Source organism: Jaculus jaculus, chromosome 19 (assembly GCF_020740685.1).
Source record: "Jaculus jaculus isolate mJacJac1 chromosome 19, mJacJac1.mat.Y.cur, whole genome shotgun sequence".
Taxonomy (NCBI): domain Eukaryota; kingdom Metazoa; phylum Chordata; class Mammalia; order Rodentia; family Dipodidae; genus Jaculus; species Jaculus jaculus.
In genome coordinates, this window is record NC_059120.1 from 14,183,694 (window position 1) to 14,203,847 (window position 20,154).

General features: G+C 46.4%; 1 protein-coding gene across 2 annotated transcripts in view; it reads right to left on the minus strand.

Annotated features, from left to right (window-relative positions):
- Positions 1-504: 504 nt before the first annotated feature.
- Positions 505-20,154, minus strand: part of Ddah1 (dimethylarginine dimethylaminohydrolase 1) — a 194,559-nt gene continuing 174,909 nt past the window's right edge. For both annotated transcript variants that reach the window (XM_004653656.2, XM_045138412.1), the window contains exons 5-6: positions 7,939-8,082; positions 505-3,527 (exon numbers count right to left, since the gene is read on the minus strand). In XM_004653656.2, the coding sequence (XP_004653713.1) occupies positions 3,411-3,527; positions 7,939-8,082 (261 nt within the window). In that variant the 3' untranslated portion in view covers positions 505-3,410. The remainder of the gene's footprint in view (positions 3,528-7,938; positions 8,083-20,154) is intronic.

A 20,154-nucleotide genomic window follows, 5' to 3' on the forward strand; every position in this document is an offset into this window, starting at 1 on the left:
ACCACGCAGCTAACCCTTTAAATCGCCTAAAAAAAATGCTTCCTTTAAAAAGGTTTTATTGGTGCATGTTCATTGTACATAATGGTTTCATAAGGACATTTTCCTAAAGTGTGCCATGTACTTTGATCATATCTCCTCTCACTACTCTGAGCAAAGAAAAAGCCTGCCCCCCCACAACTGAATCCCATGAGGCAGGGACCGTGGCTCAGCTGTAGGGCCGGCGCTCACCGGACGCAGCTCATGGGGACTCAGCTCTCCTGACCAGCGTTAAGAGCCGCACTTGGCTAGTGCTTTGGCTCTGACTTGTCACCTCGGGGACCCCTGTATCCCAGGCCTTGATGGCACTTAACTTACTGGTATAGGATTTCCAATTTCAGAGCCTATAGGACAAGAGGTAAATATCCTATATCTAAGAGTAAAGAAATGATGACTTTATCCCCTATGGTAGTTGCTACTGAAAAAGAGACAGCGAGCGAGCGAGCGAGCGAGACAGACACCGTTAAGCACAGTACAGCTCACTTTATTCCATCGTGACTGATGTGACACATAGGCTCAAGCAGCAAGAGACTCAAATCAGTGCAGAACTCCTCTAGACTAAATGGGTGGTGGAAGGCATGACTGGTTTTGGCACACAGAGTGGATAACCATACACTGGCTGGAAGACAAAGGGCGGGACAAAACCCCACACAAATCTAACACCATGTCGGACCCATGTTTGAGTTCTGTAGCGTGTTCAAGAGTGAGTAATTACAAAGACTAACATGCAACCCTACATAAGTCATGTTATACATCTTTAGACTATTTTCCCGTCTTAGAGATGAAGAGAGAGCCTTAGTCATCGGTTCACAGCAGCTTAAAGAGCAATTATTACACATTAGAGACCTGCCACTGATTTCTACAGCAATCCATCACACTTGAAGACTAATACTAAATAATGTATCGCTCTATATCTTCCTTTCATTAAACCGAACCAAGTCATTCTGAATCAACTTGTACTAACTTAAATATAATTCCTCGTGTCTTTATAATGGTATAAAGTTGTTTTTGTCAGTTTTCCCATCTTTGTAATCTATAGTGGACAAGAGAGGAGGACAGAAACCTATGTAATTGGTGTCTTTCCTTTTCAAGGAGAGCATTATGTTGATGACATCAGAGAAGTAATATGACTGTTGCAAGTACTTCAGGTTTTCACATCATATCTCACCAGGAGTCCAAAAGACACTGCCTTGTTTGCAGCACAGCAGTGTGGAGTAAAATGGAGTAATATGGGGATTCTAGGTGATGTCTCAAGACAAACAAGGAAACAAGAGAAAGAAAACGCCAAGGAAGGAGAAAATGAAGGAAAAAAAAAAAAAAAACAACCACCACATCCATGATAGGACAAATTGTTACAAAGAAAAAAAAAATCTCTTCACTTGTAATTGACTAAACATAATAGAGAACATTCTTTAGTCTGGGATAATAGAAGGAATGATATTGAAAATTATATGTTGGTTAGCCTAGCTAGCTGGGGGGCTGTTTTGTCTGTGGCTGTTTGTGAGATGGTGAGCTGTCACAGGGAGCATTTCTGCTTTGGGTAATTAATGCAGGGCCAACTTTAACTCAAAAAGGGCAACCACAATTGCTGAGAACAATTCTTCTCTACTAACGTGGGCGTGTGGCTAAACAGGCGTTCTTTCTGGTAAAAAAACCCATTATTCACCTGTGGTGAGGTGTTTTGAAATATGACAGTGACCAAGGTAGGTTCATTCGCAGGATGTTCAGAGTTAGATATTTGAGTGTGATATGAATTTTGTGAAGTCGGACAAACGGGAAGATAGGAGTTTCTCACCCTTCCCAAGTAAGTGTCACAAACAGACAGTGGTTAAGAACGCCTTGACTTCCCGGGATTTCTCAGCCCCATCTGACGAGGGGCAATGAAATGAGCGAAATCAGTTCTCTCCTGATCACCAACATAGGGAACTTTGATCACAAACACAGAGGTTTGACAGGACTTTTCTGTGTCTCCCTGATTTTAAATCTCAAAACGAGTTCCGAGCAATACAGGAACAATGGCAATGACTCAGAAGCGGGATGCCATGCCTTCAGTCACCACGCCCAGCAAAGGACCACTTCCCTGGCTTGCTTCTCGCAGCTTTAGAAGAAGAATGAGATCGCCCTTCATGGGAGCATTGTTCTTTGTAAGTGACCTGTGTGGCGGGAAGTTTGTGCAATCTGGAGGCCGGGGAAGAGAGGAGTTTTAATTGAATTCCACAGTAAATATTTCAAAGTGGACTCATCTATTGTGTGAGGCTGGCTTTGGGCACTATTTTCCAATCATGATGCTTCACTATGGGGGCGGCTTCGGGGGCCTCTCTCTGGACCATCAGTAATCATTCTAAAGTGCTAAGTCTCTCTTGGCGGAAATGACTTTGTAGACTCAGATGATTGCAAAGGGCAGGAGGGTGTAAATGAGGCGAGTTAAGGCAGGGGGAAAGCTGGAGCGAGAAGAAACGGAGAGAGGCTTTCTTCCAAGTTTCTGTAATAATGAGGCAAAATTCATGGCATGTGACTCAGAAACTTTCTAAGATGGTGTGTACCCCCAGGGCATTTCTTTACTTCCATCTAGTATTCCTTATCATCCAACTGGGGCTGTGTTTTTACCTTTAGGTGCGGTGCCCTACTACTTCTGGAATTTGGATCTCTGGAGCAAACCTTGTCAGGATCTGCCTCTGTGTACTTCGCACTCCTCCACCCCAGCACTGTGATGTTGGGACCCAGCTCTGCTGAGGAGACCGCATTCCTCCTTCTGGGGGAGGGAGGGCCAGTGGTGATGGCAGAAGACATGGTCGTGAGGCAGGGGAGAAAGAGGATCACAGATCACAGACAGACCTGCAGGAAGGTATCCGGGATGCAGGGCCCTGGATCTTTTTACCCAAGGTCAAGGTGGCTGTGGTAGAAGTGGGAAAGGCATAAGGAAGTGGCAGGAAAAAAACTCTCTTCAGGGTGTAGAAGATAGGAGAGGTAAGAGAGGAGAATTCATGGATGGGGAACTGATCTATGATACAAAGAAAACAAGCCAGAGCTTATCTGACCGATCAAGAAGACATTCTTCCCATATGTTGCAACTAAATGATTTTCCCACTAACGACACAGACACCAAGATGAGTGTTTCCACACTATTATTAATCACATCTCAATGATTCATTAGTTCTATGTTCTCTAGGTTGCTTAGTTCATTTCGCAGATCCACAGGTTAGGAGCCACCGTGAGGGGAAGGAGGGTACAGAAAACAAAACAATTAGAGTTCTGTAAAGGACAGTTAGTAGCGCAGTGGCGTAGTAGATTGTCAAGGAAAAACAAGAGTGGGTACGAAGTCGTCAGCCGGGGCCGGGCCATCTTGCTGGCTGCAAGGAAGGGGCTCCCGCCGCTCAGGAGTCGACCTTCTTGTTAATAAAAACCGAGGAGCAGGTGAGCAGCCCATCCACCTTCTCCAGTTCAGAATTGCTCACGGGGATCAGCAGGTAGTCTTTCAGTTTCTCATAAACCTGTTGGGCAGTGGGAATTGAGGGGAAAGGAGAAAAGAAGGATTACGTTTTACCACTCCCCGCCACCCTCTGTGCAGAGAATTAATTCAGTTTGTGCTTCTATTCTTCGTATCCCTGGATCCTCAAGATACGCAGATACCAGAGCTTGTTGCAACGGACTAACCACCTGCTCTATGCTCTCACCCTAGAGCCCAAGATGTGTATGGGGGCTGAAGAGTTGGCTCAGCGGTTAAGGCACTTGCCTGCAAAGACTATGATCCAGGTTCAATTCCCCAGTACCAATGTAAAACCAGATGCACAAAGTGGCATATGCATCTGGAATCTGTTTGCACAGGCTGGAGGCCATGGCATGCCTATTCTCTCTATCTCTCTTTATCTATCTATCTCTTTGTTTGCAAACTTCAAAAGAAAAGATGTGTCTTGGATGTGACCGTTAGGTCTTTTCTGGGTCACTGTCTTTGCTAGCTAGATTCAGTGGCGATCAAAAGTCTGGCTATGCTGGGCGTGGTGGTGCACGCCTTTAATCCCAGCACTCAGGAGGCAGAGGTAGGAGGATCGCCGTGAGTTCAAGGCCACCCTGAGACTACATAGTGAATTCCAGTCAGCCTGGGCCAGAGTAAGCTGCTACCTGGAAAAAAAAAATGTCTGGCTGTATGTTCAGTCTGAACATCACTCTCTATCTGCACTTTACAGCCCTCTCCACTCTAACGATTCTCTCCCTAGCAGCTCCTCTGGAGGAAGCTGACAGAATGTAAGCTAAGTGTATAATGCAGGTCATACCGTGTTTAAATGATAGGTGTGAATGTTACAGCACCTCTCCGTGGTGATGGACAACTTGTGTCAAAACATCTAATTAACAGTCCACAGATTTCATTCTGTGATCAAACAAAACATATTTAAAAACAAAACAAAACAAAACAAGATCGCTTGACAATGCTACTCGAAAACAACCCCCCGCATGCTTCTTTAGAAAACACTGTGTTCCCTTACAATCCAGTACACTGGTTGGAGCACAAAGCCAGTTGGACTCCAGACTCATTTCTGTAGGCTTGCTACTATGACATCGGCTAAGTGACAGTCCCTCAGAGGTCTGTTTACTTGTCGCTAAGGCTGGGATAATGATACTAAGCTGAGAGGGCTGTTGCAGGGACCGAATATGATCATACTGAGTGCAGGCTTGCACAGCGTCCGGTCCCAAATGCGCCTTGCTCAGCCGAAGGATGACTGACGTTACTCTTACCGTGGAGTCACTCACCGTGGAACCGGGAAGCAGTTAATGAGATCCGGTTGCCAGGTGAGCGCTGTGTTCTAAGGAAACGCAGTCCTCAAAGTGGGTGCTGTGAACTGGGAGTTTGTCCCCATTGTGAATTCTGGCTTGGAGGCCCAGGACCTAACTGCATTTTGTGTGAGTGTGTGTGTGTGTGTGTGTGTGTGTGTGTGTGTGTGCACATGCGTGCTCAGTGTGCACGCATGTGTATGCACGAAGTCAGAGGACAACCTTCTTCAGAATGCTGCAGCCTCTTGAGACAAGGTCTCTCGGGGAATGAGAGGCTTGCGTGCTCCATGCGTTCTCTACTTCCTTTGCCTCCCCAGCACTGGGATTGCAAGTGCGTGTCACCGCACCTGGCTTTTTTTTTTTTTTTTTTGAAGTTTATTTATCTGAGGAAGAGAGAGAGAGAGAGAAGAGGGTAGAGAATGGGTGCACCAGGGCCTCCAGCCACTGCAAACGAACTCCAGATGCACGCATCCCCTTGTGTATCTGGCTGACATAGGCACTGGGGAATCGAACCTGGGTCCTTAAGCTTCACATGACTTAATTGCTAAGCCATCTCTCCAGCCGCCTACCTGGCATTTTTATGTGGGTTCTAGAAATCAAACTCATGTCTTTATGCTCATGAGACGAGCACTTTCCTGGCTGAGCCATCTCCCCAGGCCAGGACCTGTGCTTCTTCCACGGTGAGTGCCTAAGAGCGAAAGAGCTACTCTCATCTAAGAAGTCTGTTTCTGAGACCAGGAGCCCTGCGCCTCCCATAGCATCACATTTTCTGCCATAGACATAAAGTACAATTAGCTATGCATTTTCTCCTTTTTTCCCTTTTTTTTTTTTTTCTGTGAGAGTGAGCCCAGTGACAGGGTAAACCTAGCCACCATGTAGTAGTTTCTATTCACACAGTGGCATATGCTTCTGTGATGTTTTCAAAGCATGGGACATAAAAGATCAATGTCTACTAAGAGCTCGTCTGTCTTGCTTATAATGCATAAATGCCACGTTCCTCTGGGCAGAGGTGCAGGCGACACAATGCCTGGAAGTTACCCTTGAGGGCTGCAGAGATGGCTTGGCAGGTAAGAGGCTTGTCTGCAAAGCCTAGGACCTAGGTTCAGTTTCCCAGGACCCACGTAAGCCAGATGCACAGGGTGGCATATATGTCTGGAGTTCATGTGCAGTGGCTAAAGACCCTGGTGTGCCCATTCTCTCTCTCTCTCTCTCTCTCTAAATAAGTAAATAAATAAAGTATTTTTTTTAAGATTTAGAGAGACTTTATTAGATTAAGGGAAAGAAAGAGAAGCAAGTGCAGAGAGTTTCTGCCATGTGGAAGGCAGGAGGGGGTTTAGGAAGCCCACGTGGGAGTAGGGTTTCCCCCACCCCCCGATCACCGCCCATCTGGGCTGAGACAAAAGGGGCTTGCCGAAGCAGGCACCTGACAGATGAACAGCCAAGAGAGCAATAAAATATGTTTGGTTTTTTCTTTGTTTAAAGAAGTTACATTTGAAATCTATGGTCAATTCTGTTACCTATGGCAGGTAGGCTGAAATGGGAAAAAATCTGGAGGTGCATGGCCAGGACTGGGACTGGCAGAGTGCCCTGCATAAGGGAGATATTTCTTAGGCCAGGACAAAACTTTCCAGATCCAAGGACGACACCCTTGTTGGAACACAAATGCAGGCCTCTTGGCGACAGCAGCTCATGATTCAGCATACCATACGTCCTGCTCCATCCTCTCACTGCCTGACAGTGGGCACCCATCTCGGAGGCATCATCCAGGCTCCTCTGCCTGAAGAAGTCAGTGACCGCAGAACAGTAACCATGGCTCGTCAGACAGATGATGAGCGCGCTAAGCACAGGGCCGCGGACGTGGATGTCTAGGGGTAGAGGCAGTAGGAAGGTTCCTTTGCTCCGAGCTGCGGCACTGGTCTGGGTGGTTGGAGTTCCTATTTACTTTTTCTTTCTTTCTTTTTTTTTTTTTTTTTTTTTTGTTTTCCAAGGCAGGGTCTCACTCTAGCCCAGGCTGACCTGGAATTCACTATGGAGTCTCAGGGTGGCCTCGAACTCACAGTAATCTTCCTACCTCTGCCTCCCAAGTGCTGGGATTAAAGGCGTGCACCACCACGCCTGGCTCCTATTGACTTTTCATATGTATGTGTGTTCATATGTGTGTGTGTGTACATGTGTTTGCATGTACATGTGCACATGCATGTGCACGTCTGTGGAGGCCAGAGATCATCCTTGGGTGTCATCCTCAGGTATGATGGCCACCTTTTAAAAAAAATATTTTTATTCATTTCTTTGCAAGCAGACAGAGAGAGAGAGATCAAGAGAGAGAGAGAATGGGCACACCAGAGCCTCCATCTGCTGCAAACAGACTCCAGATGCATGTGCCACTTTATACTTCTGGCTATACTTTGGGTACTGGGGGACTCAGACTTAGGTTTTGTAGGCAGGTGCCTTAACACTGAGCCATTCCTCCAGGCCAGTTGTCCACCTCTTTCCAAGACAGGGTCTCTCATGGGCCAGGAGCTCATCATTTAGGCTAGACTAGCTGGTTAGCGAGCTCCGGGGATCCTCTTGCCTCTGCCTCTCCAGCACTGGGATTAAAGGCACACGCCAGCATCTCTGGTATTTACATGGGAACTGGGGGAACCAAACGCAGGTCCCCACGCTTGCAAGACAAGCACTCTGCTGACTGAGTTAGCCTCCCCAGACGCCTTATCGATCTTGAGACAGGCTTTCATGTAGCCCAGGCTGGCCTCAAACTTGCTCTCAAGCTGAGGATGACTGTGAACTACCACCCACGTGCTGTGATTACAGGCGTGTACCGCCATGTCCCCTTTCGGCAGCACTGGGACTCAAGCCCAAGGTTTTCACGCTCGCTGGTCAAGCGCTCGGGCTCCTGAGCTACGACAGCCGGTTCCCGGAGCTCTTATCTGAGAAAGCTTGATGCAAGCAGCGCCACCTTAATTCCCGCGCCCAGAACGGTGGCTGATGATGTGAAGGAAAAGTAAGCTACATAAGAGGCCCCCATGTGCCGCGTTGCCCTCCGTGCTTTCCCAGTGCCGTGCTATGCACAGAGGACACGGAAGCCCCGCTTGTCACTTGTTCCAGGAGGCCACAGGCCAGACGGGGTTCTTTCACCTTTGCACTCTCGGGGTACTCCTCAGGTGTCCGGTGCAGCAGGACGTGCCCTTTGCTGGGAATATTCAGGTATATACAGTTGGCCGCCATGTCATCAGGCACCGTTAGCTTGTCATAGCGATGGTCACTCATCTGCTGCATGATCTAGAAAACAACGACAACAAACCCCCAAAACAAACATGGATAATATCCACGAAGAGTTTCACCCCGCTTTTCCACAGAGGGAAGGTGGTGGAGATACGGTACGGGCTTGCGCGTGATGTCTCAGGTTGGTCTGTGGTTCAAGTTCACGTTCATGACTATCCCCTCCAGTCACTCAGAACCAGGAAAGAGAAACCTGATTAAGCTATGAGTCTTTCTAAGAACTGTAAGATCCTTGCCCTTTTTCTTTGTTTGTTTTTTGAGGTGGAGTTTCACGCTAGCTCAGGCTGACCTGGAATTCGCTCTGTATTCTCAGGGTGGCCTCGAACTCATAGCGATCCTCCTACCTCTGCCTCCCGAGTGCTGGGATTAAAGGCGTGCGCCACCACGCCCGGCTCCTTGCCCTTTTTTTAAAAAGTCCTCCCCCGACCCACTTCCGAGGGGTCTCACTCTAGCCCAGGTTGACATGGAGCTCATTCTGTAGTTCCAAGCTAGCCTCAAACTCATAGCAATCCTCCTACCTCTGTCTCCCAAGTGCTGGGATTAAAGGTGTCTACCACCATGCCTGGCTCTGGTTCTTTTTTAAGTATGGGTTTGTTTCTATTTTTAAGGTTTGAAAACTGCCTATTACCTTAATTTTTAAAATTATTGTTTATTTATTACAGAGACAGACTATGAATGAATATGGGTGTGCCAGGGTTTCTTGTACTTGAAATGAACCCCAGAGACATGTGCTACGTTGCGTGTCTAACTTCACATGGGCATCAGGAATCGAACCTAGGCCAGCAGGCTTTGCAAGCAACTACCTTTAACCACTAAGCCCTGTTGAATTTTTTTGCAATTGTTTTTTTGAGAGAGAGGGAGAGAGAGAAGTGGCGCGCCAGGGCCTCCAGCCACTGCAATACAACTCCAGACGTGTGCGCCACCTAGTGTGCATGTACGACCTTGCGTGCTTGCGTCGCCTCGTACATCTGGCTTACATGGGACCTGGAGAGACGAACATGGGTCTCAGGCTTTTCAGGCAAGCACTTTAACCACTTTAAGCCATCTCTCTAGTCCCCTATTTTAATTTTTAATCATAAGTCCTGTAAATAAGATACAAAATGTTCCCATTTTATATAAAAGGTCCAGTGTGGATTTTGATGGTAGTCCTGGCTGGGTTAAGCCAGGACTTAACTTGGACTGCCCTGGTCTTGAGTCAAGATAGTCTCTGCAGTACTTGGAATGCTCAGGAATCAGATTTTGTCATAAACATACGCACGTATGTACACACACATACAATTTGCTCTTCTGCGTATTACCTCTTTGTTTGTAGGTGATGCCTTATAACTAAAAAAAGAATGAAAAAAAACCAACATAACCAACTCTTATTTCTAGGCATTGCTGTGAGGGAATCTGCTTGGCAGATTTGGGGTTAAGGTATAGGAATTTGTATTTTAGAAGCCTTCCAGAAAATTCTGAGGCAGAGTCCTGGAGTACACTTGGAGAAAAAACTAACTTAGCTGGCCTGCTTTTTGAATGAAGCATTTCATTACTATCTTATCATAAAATAACTTTAAGAACCACAAAAATGAACTCTGCACAAAATTAAAAACATTAGTACCTCATTCCTACTTCCTCAACACAGTCAAAACAGAGCTGCCCAGACTTTCAAACATCCAGAAGACAAAGGCAACATTCATTTTGGGCTTAGTCACAGAAACTATTTCCATTCTTCTTTTGTGCTGGGGGTTGGACGTAGGGTCTGGCCCACGTTAGGAACATTTCCATTCCTTATCATTCTCCACCTGCTATAAGGGATCTGCAGATATGTAATGCCATGATGTGATATTTTCCAGTCTGCGTCTAGTTGACTGTACAGCCAGGTCTCCTTTATCCTTCAGTGTTTGTAATGAGATGTGCTTGCATATATATTTATTTTAATATCTTTCTGTACTTGAGAGAGAGAGAGAGAGAGAGAGAGAGAGAGGGAGAGAGAATGTATGTGTATGTGTATACGTGTGTGTGCTTGCCAGGGACTCTTGTTGCTGCAAACCAATTTCAGATGCATGCGCCACTTTGTTCATCTGGCTTTACATGGGTACTTTACAGGGACTTGAACCTGGGCTGCCAGCCTCTGCAAGCAAGTACCTTTAACTACTGTGCCATTTGCCCAGCCCCAAAACGTGCTTCTTCTGCCAGAGTTGCCCCCAGTCACTGAGACTTGCGGTACAGAAGAGAGATTGGGAACCCTGTGCACTCCCAAGAGAATGTGACCCACCAGTCAGGTAGCTCATTCAGCTCTCCTAGTGTGGAGTTCATTGAGGGTGGAGAGGGGCCAGGAGTAACCTGATAATGGTAATGATAATGGATAATGGTCCTGCAAATAGAAGGAAATATCTGGAATGTGGATGAGCCTAGCCGTGGTATGAAAGGAGGAAGGATACAAAGACGAAGAGAATGCGGCCCAGTATTTCAAAGGACTACACCACAAGTGTATTGCAAGACGAATAGAGAACAGCGTCAGGCTAAACATTTTACATTCATTATCTAGTCTCTCGTCTCCAAAATTTCTATTTCATAGATGAAAAACCAGACCTGAAGGCTGGAAAGATGACTCAGTGGCTAATGCTCTTGCCTGCAAAGCCTAATGACCCATGTTCGATTCCCCAGGACCTATGTGAGCCAGATGCACAAGTTGGCGCATTGGCACATGCGTCTGGAGTTCGTTTGCAGTAGCTGGAGGCCCTGGTGTATCCATTCTCTCTCTCTGACTTTCTCAGATAAATAAATATTAAAAATAAACAGACACGAGAGGTCAAATACTTAGCTCAAGGTCATGCAGGTAGATTAAATAATTTATTTAAAAAATTTTAAAAATATTTTACTGAGAGAGGGAGAACAAGGGAGAGAGAAGAGAGAGAGAAAGAATGGGCATGCTAGGGCCTCCAGCCACTACAAATGAACTCCAGATGCATGCACCACTTTGTGCATCTGGCTGACGTGGGTCCTGGGGAATCAAACCTGGGTGCTTTGGCTTTGTAGGCAAATGCCTTAACCGCTAAGCCATCCCCCCCCAGCCCCTAAAAATATTTTTATTTATTTGCAAATAAAAAGAGATAGAAAGAAGAGAGATACGGAGAGAGAATGGGTGATCCAGGGCCTCCAGCTGCTGCAAACAAACTCCAGATGCATGTGCCACTGTGCGTCTGGCTTTACATGGGCATTAGGGAATTAAACCTGGGTTGTTAGGCATTGCAGGCAAGTACTTTAACGACTGAGTAATCTTTCCAAGCCTCCAGATTAATTTATTTTTATTAGTATATTGTAACAAATGATGGGTTTCATTATGACATTCATGTATATACATACATACATACATACATATATGCACACACACACACACACACACACACACACACACACACACACACACGTACTTTGATCTTATTCGCCTTCCCTGTTCCTTTGTCCCCATTCCTGCTTGTCCTTCTTCTTCCCAAAGAGTCCTCCCCTCTGCTTGCAAGTTTGTTTTTCTTTTAGTCTAGATTCTGCACATGAGGGAAAACATGGGATATTTACTTTCTGGGCCTGGATTATTTTGCTTAATGGGATGGTCTCCATTTCCATCCAAGTTCCTGCACATGACATCACTTCATTCTTAAGACTGCATTTCATTGTGGGTGTGTGTGTGTGTGGGGGGGTGGGTGTGGGTGTGTTGGTGGTTGGCCCTTACTTTCCAAACCATGCGAGACCCACCTTTGGAATCTCTTGGGGTTTGTCCTCCCTTTCTGTGTACCTACATCATTCAGCACAGGCATCTTACAATAAACCTTCCAGACTTTTGAAAATGGGAAATTTGAATATGAGAGTGTTTAGCAGGCTTCTTTCTCTTCTTCTGAATACAGGCTGTGGTGGTTTGATTCAGGTGTCCCCCATAAACTTAGGCATTCTGAATGCTATGTTCCCAGTTGATGGAGCTTTGGGAAGTAACAGCACCTGGAGGCAGTGTATTGTTGAGGCCAGGCTTATGGGTGCTAAAGCCAGTTTCCCCATGTCAGTGTTTGGCACACTCTCCTGTTGCTATTGTCCATCTTATGCTGGCCAGAAGTGATGTCCACCCTCTGCTCATGCCATTGTTTTCCCCTGCCATCATGGAGTTTCCCCTCGAATCTGTAAGCCAAAATAAATCCTCTTTTTCCCACAAGCTGCTTTTGGTTGGGTGATTTCTACCAGCAATGCGGACCTGACGGCAACACAGGCCCAGGAATAATGGTAGCAGACAGAAGCTGGGCCTAGTCAGGTGATCTTCGAGAGACAGAGCCTGGGATCAGGGGTCATGTGACCTTGGGGAGGTCACTTAAGCTCTTGATCCTCAGTTTCTTTAGCTGTAAAATGGGATAAGTAACAATACTTATTTGAGAGAGAGAAGGAGAGAGAGAGAGAGAGAGAGAGAGAGGAAGAGAACGGGTGCGCCAGGGCCTCTAACCACTGTAAACGAACTCCAGATGCGTGCACCCTCTTGTGCATCTGGCTTATGTGGGTCTTGGAGAATTGAACTGGAATCCTTTGACTTTGCAGGCAAACGCCTTAGCCACTAAGCCATCTTTCCAGCCCCTAACTTTGAAAATTATTTTAAGAACCAAAACAGTGACTGTATGTAAAATGCTTAGCAAAGGTTCTGGCACATATTAAACATATAGTGAGTTCCTTCCCTCTGTGTTTTCTTGTAAATCACTTGTCATATGGAATAGGATCAAAATATATTTGTAATTAACTGACTCATTTCCTTACCTTGCTCTTTCAAAGGCTACAGGGAACCTCTGGGATATGCTGTGGTAACCATGTGATCAATCACATAGGTCACACATGTTAACGCTTGTATGATACAGTCTATACCCAGAATCAGAAATACAATTCATTACTTAAGGGGAAACTTGGCTAAAATCAATGAGGTCACTTTTTCTTATAGCCACCCAGAGGGTGGTATTCTCTATGGTTCTAACTCTAAATGAGAAAGCAAGGTAATCAGGGTGGGACCTGGGAGAGTTCGCAGCACACCAAAAGGCATTCAAACAAACAATGGAAAGAAATCAACCTTTGTTCTTTTTTCTTTTTGGTTTTTCTGAGGTAAGGTCTTGCTCTAGTCCAGGCTGACCTGGAATTCAGGGTGGCCTTGAACTCATGGCGATCCTCCTAGCTCTGCCTCCCAAATGCTGGGATTAAAGGTGTGTGCCACCACACCTGGCTTGAAAACAAACTTTTGGATACACCAAACTGCAGACATAAATGTCTGTCATAATTCCCTATGTTACTTTGATTAATTAGTTATTTAGTTAATGTTTTGGTGCTGGGGTTGGAACCCAGGGCCCATGTATGCCAGGCAATTGCTCTACCTCTGAGCTACGTTTCTGGCCTGTGTCCTCTATACTAATATTTATTTATTTATTTATTTCCAAGCAGAGAGAGAGAGAGAGAGAGAGAGAGAGAGAGAGAGAGAGAGAGAAGAGAGAGAGAGAGAGAGAGAATGGGCATGCCAGGGCCTCCAGTTACTGCAAACGAACTCCAGGTGCACGTGCTACTTGGGCATCTGGCTTTACATGGGCACTGGGGAACTGGAACTTGGGTCATTAGGCTTTGCAGGCAAGTGCTTTAATAGCTGAACCCCTGAGGCCTCTCCAGCCCCTGTGACCCCCCTTTTAACAGAACAGTTCAATAACACAATGGGAAGACTGATGTCTTCATGGTTTACAGTGGCTGTCTTTTAAACGCCCTACTAAGTTTATAGTTGAGGTCTGTGGAACTTTGCAGTAATTGCTTTTCTGGTCAATCTGCCTCCTCTCAGGCGCATAACATGGAGTCACTGAAGAATCTCTGCTTGCTTGGGAGAACTGTGAGCAGTCCACTGGCCCAAGGCAGTCAGGCTAGGTGTTCTCACCATTTACAAGTAACACATAATTGCCACCTGGGTTTGCAGTTGAGTTTTTTGAATATAGATGACTCATTGCAAGATACATCGCAAGATGCATGGAAAGAAAAGGAAGCTAGACCACACCTCTGGCCTCCCTTCCCATGTCCTCTAGGCAAATCCCCCACCTGTCTGCATGTCCGGAGGTGACGGTGAGGCTGGAGCATGGAATGTCAGTGCATTCCGGAGCAAGCCTTACCCAGGGCTGTTATCAGCGCTGACTTTTTGTTTGCCAGTGATGGAACAGACTCAGATCTCCAAGGTTATGCCTATGTCAGCAGATGCCAAGTTCCTCTGCAATAACAGGCTGACTCTCCTTCCTGGCTCCTCCCCTGCCCCCACTCTCACCTCCTGGTGTGAACAATCCTCTCCCTCCATGACTCCCGCTTGAATTGTTTTTCAGTGGATGGTATTTGTTTGAAATCCTAATCTCTGCGTTTGCTCACACTTTAGCTATCTCCCTTTGCTGGGCCTTATAAATTATAGTTTCTGTTGGGGATGTTCCTGAATTACTGACACAAGGGCAGGTAACCAAGCTAGAAATGTTTGAAGACAGTTTCATTTCATTTTTTTTTTCATTCATTATTGGGGAAAAAAAGGGAATTTAATCTTCTTAGTGGGGAAGTAATTGTATGCTGAGAATATGCGAAGTAATTTACTGATAAATTCTACCGTGAATTATTCTTAAAATAAATGCCTTAACCATGAAGGCTACCTCAGGAGAAGCTTTCCAATTAATTTATCAAGACCCCTTGGTTATCACTTTGAGACAAATTAGGAAAAAAAAATAGGCTGCTGGAAGAAATGACTTTTAATAATGAACAGGCTGCGTGTGGACGAGTGAGTGGTTCCACTTAACTGGAAAAAAAATACAAAAGCTCCATCAGGCGTAGTCTTCTTAAATGAAAGGGATTTGAAAATGTAACTGCAGATAATAAACAGGGAATACTTTTTCGTGGGCAGGATAAAGGTGCTTATTCTAAGAACAAAGAGTTTTGTCATTTTGGATGAAGAACGAGCTTTTCTTACATGTTGCTTATTGTCTGAATAACACAGCTTGCCATTTATTTATAGCTGGGCTCAGGGGATATATGTATGTGCGTATACAATGCAGTGAGCTCAATATTCAGGGGACATATCTCTCCAACATTTGAGCCCACATGTCATACCTGGCAGGACATCACTTCAAAGAACCCAGGCTCCTAGGGTCTAAGCCTTAGAAAGCTCAGCCATCAGGGTTTCTGTCCCTTTGTGGAAACTCAGAGCCTTTGCGAAAAGATGAGCATCATTTCAAATATGCCAAGAATGCAGCTGTGGAGCTGTTTGGTTCTGTTGTTACTTTTTTTTTTCTCCTTAAAAAGTATGGAGGAGGTGATTTTGTGCCAGAGCTTTCTGTAAAGTGTTCCTTTAACCCTACGGACTGTATTTCCTGCTTTCTCACTGTGGCCCGCGCCAGAAGGGAAGCAGAAGGCACCGCCCGATCCCCCTCTATACGTCAGCAAATTCCAGCCGAGATTCCTCTGTATCCACTGAAGCCTCAGACTCAATGGCGAAAAATCCACAGAAGCATTGTAGAGTTTGGGGAGAAGATTTGAGAAGTCAAGTTACTATTCCAAGTATCTTTTCTGATTTTTTTTTTTTTAATGTATGAGTGTGTGTGTGTGTGTGTGTGTGTGTGTGTGTGTGTGTGTACACAGGGCACCCATGTGCTGTGCTGCATCTGTAGAGGTCAGAAGACAACCTTACGGTGTCATTCCCTGCCTTCCACCTTGCGTGAGAAAGGGGCTTCTCTTGTTTTGCTGCTGCAAACTCCAGATTAGCTGGTCCAGGAGCATCGGGATTCTCCTAACTCCACCTCCCATTGCTATAAGGGCATTAGGATCACAAACGAGCACACCACTGAATCAGGCTTTAGGTGGGTCCCGGGGACCCACATTCTGGTCATCAAGCTTGCTCAGAAAGCCTTTTTATCCACTGAGCCATTTCCCCCGCCCATCTCTTTGACTTGGGCCCATGGAATCACCCTACGTGTGTAATCCAATTAACGATTGTGCAGCAGGGGCTGGGTGCCATTGGTGTTCAGTACAGTTCAGCAATCCTTATGACTGCCTCTCTGAGCTGGCCCAGGAGTGTTACTAGGTGGGAACAGACGCAAAGACGCTTCAGTGCTGCCTTCAAGAGATGATGAGCTGTGAGTTAAGGCAGGACAGGCATGGGAAAGGGATTCCATTAATAAAACGAAAGCCAGGCCTGTCGCAGTGGTGCACGCCTTCAATCCCAGCATTGGTCGGCAGAGGTAGGAAGACCGCCATTTGTTTGAGGCCACCGGAGACTACGTAGTGAATTCCAGGTCATCAGCCTGGGATAAAGCAAGATACTACCTTAAAAAAAAAAAAAAAAGAGGGCTGGAGAGATGGCTTAGCGGTTAAGCGCTTGCCTGTGAAGCCTACGGACCCTGGTTCGAGGCTCGGTTCCCCAGGTCCCACGTTAGCCAGATGCACAAGGGGGTGCACGTGTCTGGAGTTCGTCTGCAGAGGCTGGAAGCCCTGGCACGCCCATTCTCTCTCCCTCTACCTGTCTTTCTCTCTGTATCTGTCGCTCTCAAATAAATAAAAATTTAAAAAAAAAAAGAAAGTTGGTTTCATGTTTTCTCACAGGTACCAAAAATATTTACTTATGAGAGACAGAAAGCGCGGGGGAGAGGAAGTGAGTATATGAATGTTCTAGGGTCTCTTGCCACTGCAAACAAACTCCAGACACATGAGCCACATTGTGCATCTGGCCTTACATAGGTACTGGGGAATCAAACCCAGGCCTGCGGGCTTTACAAGTAAGCTCCTTTAACCACTGAGCCATCTTCCCAGCCCTCACAGGTACCTTCTCAACCAAGAAGGCACACAGCTGTAGAGAGGAAATGGTTCTGAGAATCACGTGGACCATGGTGTCCACTGTCCTCGTGGTCTATTGAACAGCTGCTGCTTTGGAGGAAATGGTTGCTCCCAGAGTGGAGTTGTCATAAAACAGAGTGGGAACACTGGCTCTCAGCCCGAAGGAAACTGCATGGTTTGTTGCATTAGCCAGGCACGTCCGGCAGTTCCCAACATTTCTGGGAATTTTCTCATCAAAAGGGGACTGGAAGGCAGCTTCATTCTTCTGCTTCTTACTCATGCTTTCTTTGTATTACAGTAATTACATTAAAGAAAAAAAAAAAAAAAACCAACCTGGGCTATGTTGTTGGACAGAGCAACTTAGAAATTAGTCAAAGGGCTGGAGAGATGGCTTAGCGGTTAAGCGCTTGCCTGTGAAGCCTAAGGACCCCGGTTCGAGGCTCGGTTCCCCAGGTCCCACGTTAGCCAGATGCACAAGGGGGCGCACGCGTCTGGAGTTCGTTTGCAGAGGCTGGAAGCCCTGGCGCGCCCATTCTCTCTCTCTCCCTCTATCTGTCTTTCTCTCTGTGTCTGTCGCTCTCAAATAAATAAATAAAAAAATTTAAAAAAAAAAATAAAAAAAAAAAAAAGAAATTAGTCAAATACTGAAGCAAAAATATAAACAGGTATTTACTGATATTTAGGAAATATTCCAAGCATATTTTGGCTCCCTCATGATTGATCTTCCTATCCATCCTATCCATCTCAATGCATTAAAACTAAATCAATATTAAGGCAACTAATTATAGAGTCCATTGAGATATGCTCCACACAAGCACACTTCTCATTGCTGCTGGCTGTGGAAGAATATTCTTTACTTATTTACCATCCATCAGGAATTTATTGAGAGCTTGACAATGTGCACCAAGCCTTGGGAATTCTTTTGAGGCTGAGCCAATATGCCTGTGGATGACATTATAGAACTGATATCCTATATTCATATTTTATTGTCTTTCATAGATGAACTCTGAATGAACATCTTTTTGGGAGCCTTGTCTTTAATTTCTTTCTTTCTAGGGATGGAATCAAGGGCCTTGCCCATGCTAGACAAGTGCTCTACTGCTGAACGGTACCTAGAGCCCAGTGCTGACTTTCAAGCCTCCTCTCTGCAAGGATGAGTCATACAAATCCTTAGAACGGGACTGGAGAGCTGGCTTAGCGGTTAAGCGCTTGCCTGTGAAGCCTAAGGACCCCAGTTCAAGGCTCGGTTCCCCAGGACCCACGTTAGCCAGATGCACAAGGGGCACAATGCATCTGGAGTTCGCTTGCAGCGGCTGGAGGCCCTGGCGTGCCCATTCTCTCTCTTTCTCTCTGTCTCTCTCTGCTTCTTTCTCTGTCACTTTCAAATAAATAAACATAAAGAAGTGTACTTATGGAAAAGTATGCTCTAGAATTAAAAAAAAAAATCCCGAGAATGAGGTTTTTCGCCTCTTACTAATATCTGTGCAAAATTTCAGCCATAAGTACTCTCTTCAGGACCAGCTGCCATTTTCTTCCCCAATTCTCTCTCATATTTGATGCTGTGGCATTCACTGAAATCATATGGACCTCACAAATATGTAGAGGAAGGACTCACTATATCATGCAAAGGATCACCACAAGTCACAGGAGGTGGGTCGTTGATTCAGGTGTACCCCATAAACTTACGTGTTCTGGAGGTTAGGTTCCCCAGCTGATGGCAGTTGGAAATTAACACCTTCTGGAGGCAGTGTATTGTTGGGGGCAGACTCATAGGTGCTACAGCCAGTTTCCCCATGCCAGTGTTTGGCACACTCTCTTGTTCCTGTTGTCTGCTTATGTTGGCCAGGGGGTGATGTCCACCCTCTGCTCATGCCATCGTTTCCCCCTGCCATCGTGGAGCTTCCTTCTCGAGCCTGTAAGCCAAAATAAACCTCTCCGACCCCCCAAGCTGCTCTTGGTGGGGTGATTTCTTCCAGCAATGCAAACCTGACTGCAACAGTCATCAAAACCAGTGGCTTGCAGTGGAAGGTCAGGAAGCAGGAATCACACAGGTGGAACATCTCCGGTGAGTGACATCCCTGGATAGCGCTTCGTTTCAGGGGCACAGAGAAGAAACATTCGCCTGCTTCTTGTCTGACCCCAGTGAATTCTTCAAGACTAGCTCTGCAGAAGAAGGCAACCTCCCAGCTGCCTCCTTGGCTGTTGAGGCCACGACCTGGCTATGTTTTCTCAGACATCTGCACCACCATGCTCTTTGGTACCTAGATTAGTTACTTTTTTCTTTGCTGTGACGAAGCGTCGGGCACTGCCAGGCACAGGCTGGAGCCTTCAGGAGATGGGTCTGAGCTTCCAGGCACAGCTAAGGACCCCTGGACTCCAGGAGGCCACTCCTTCTCCAAGCCCGGCATACCTGTACTTAGGCTTTGCCCACAGCCCTGTGACCTTTGGCCAGTTGCCTAGGAAACGCCTCATCAGCCAGCACCTTCCCATAGCCCATCCCCCCGCCACCCACTTTCTCCCTATGTGCTGCACCTGACTCTCTCCCTACTTGCTGGAATGAACGTCCCTAGGCATCAGCTAGCAACCTTTGAACCTGCCAATCCTCTCAGGACCCTCTTCCCGCTCTCAGCTGCTTATAAACCCATTTCCCTGTTGAATAAATGGAACTGCTCTCTCAGGCCATCTCTTGGGTGCACATCCCTTCGCTCACCCAGGACCCTGCTCTCCACGCTCTGGGGAACCGCGGCCCCAAGGATCCAGGGACCCACAACAAAGTACCTGACGAAAGCAACTTACGGAAAAAGAAGGCCTTATTTTGTCTCCCAGCCTGAATGCACAGAGCATCATGACGGAGACGTCACAGCGCAGGAGCACGAGGCAGCCGGTCACATTGCTTCTGCAGTCGGGAGGCAGAGACCAGCACTGGCACTAAGCTTGTCTCGCAGTCAGGTCGCACTGCCGGCAGAAATCACCCGACCAAGAGTAGGTTGTGGGAACAAAGGTTTATTTTGGCTTACAGACTCAAGGGGAAGAAGCTCCACGATGGCAGGGGAAAGGATGGCATGAGCAGAGGGTGGGCATCAGCCCGTGGCCAACATCAGGTGGACAACAGGAACAGGAGAGTGTGCCAAACACTGGCATGGGGAAACTGGCCATAATACCCCTAAGCCTGCCCCTAATAATACACTGCCTCCAAGAAGCATTAATTCCCAAATCTCCATCAGCTGGGAACCTAACAGT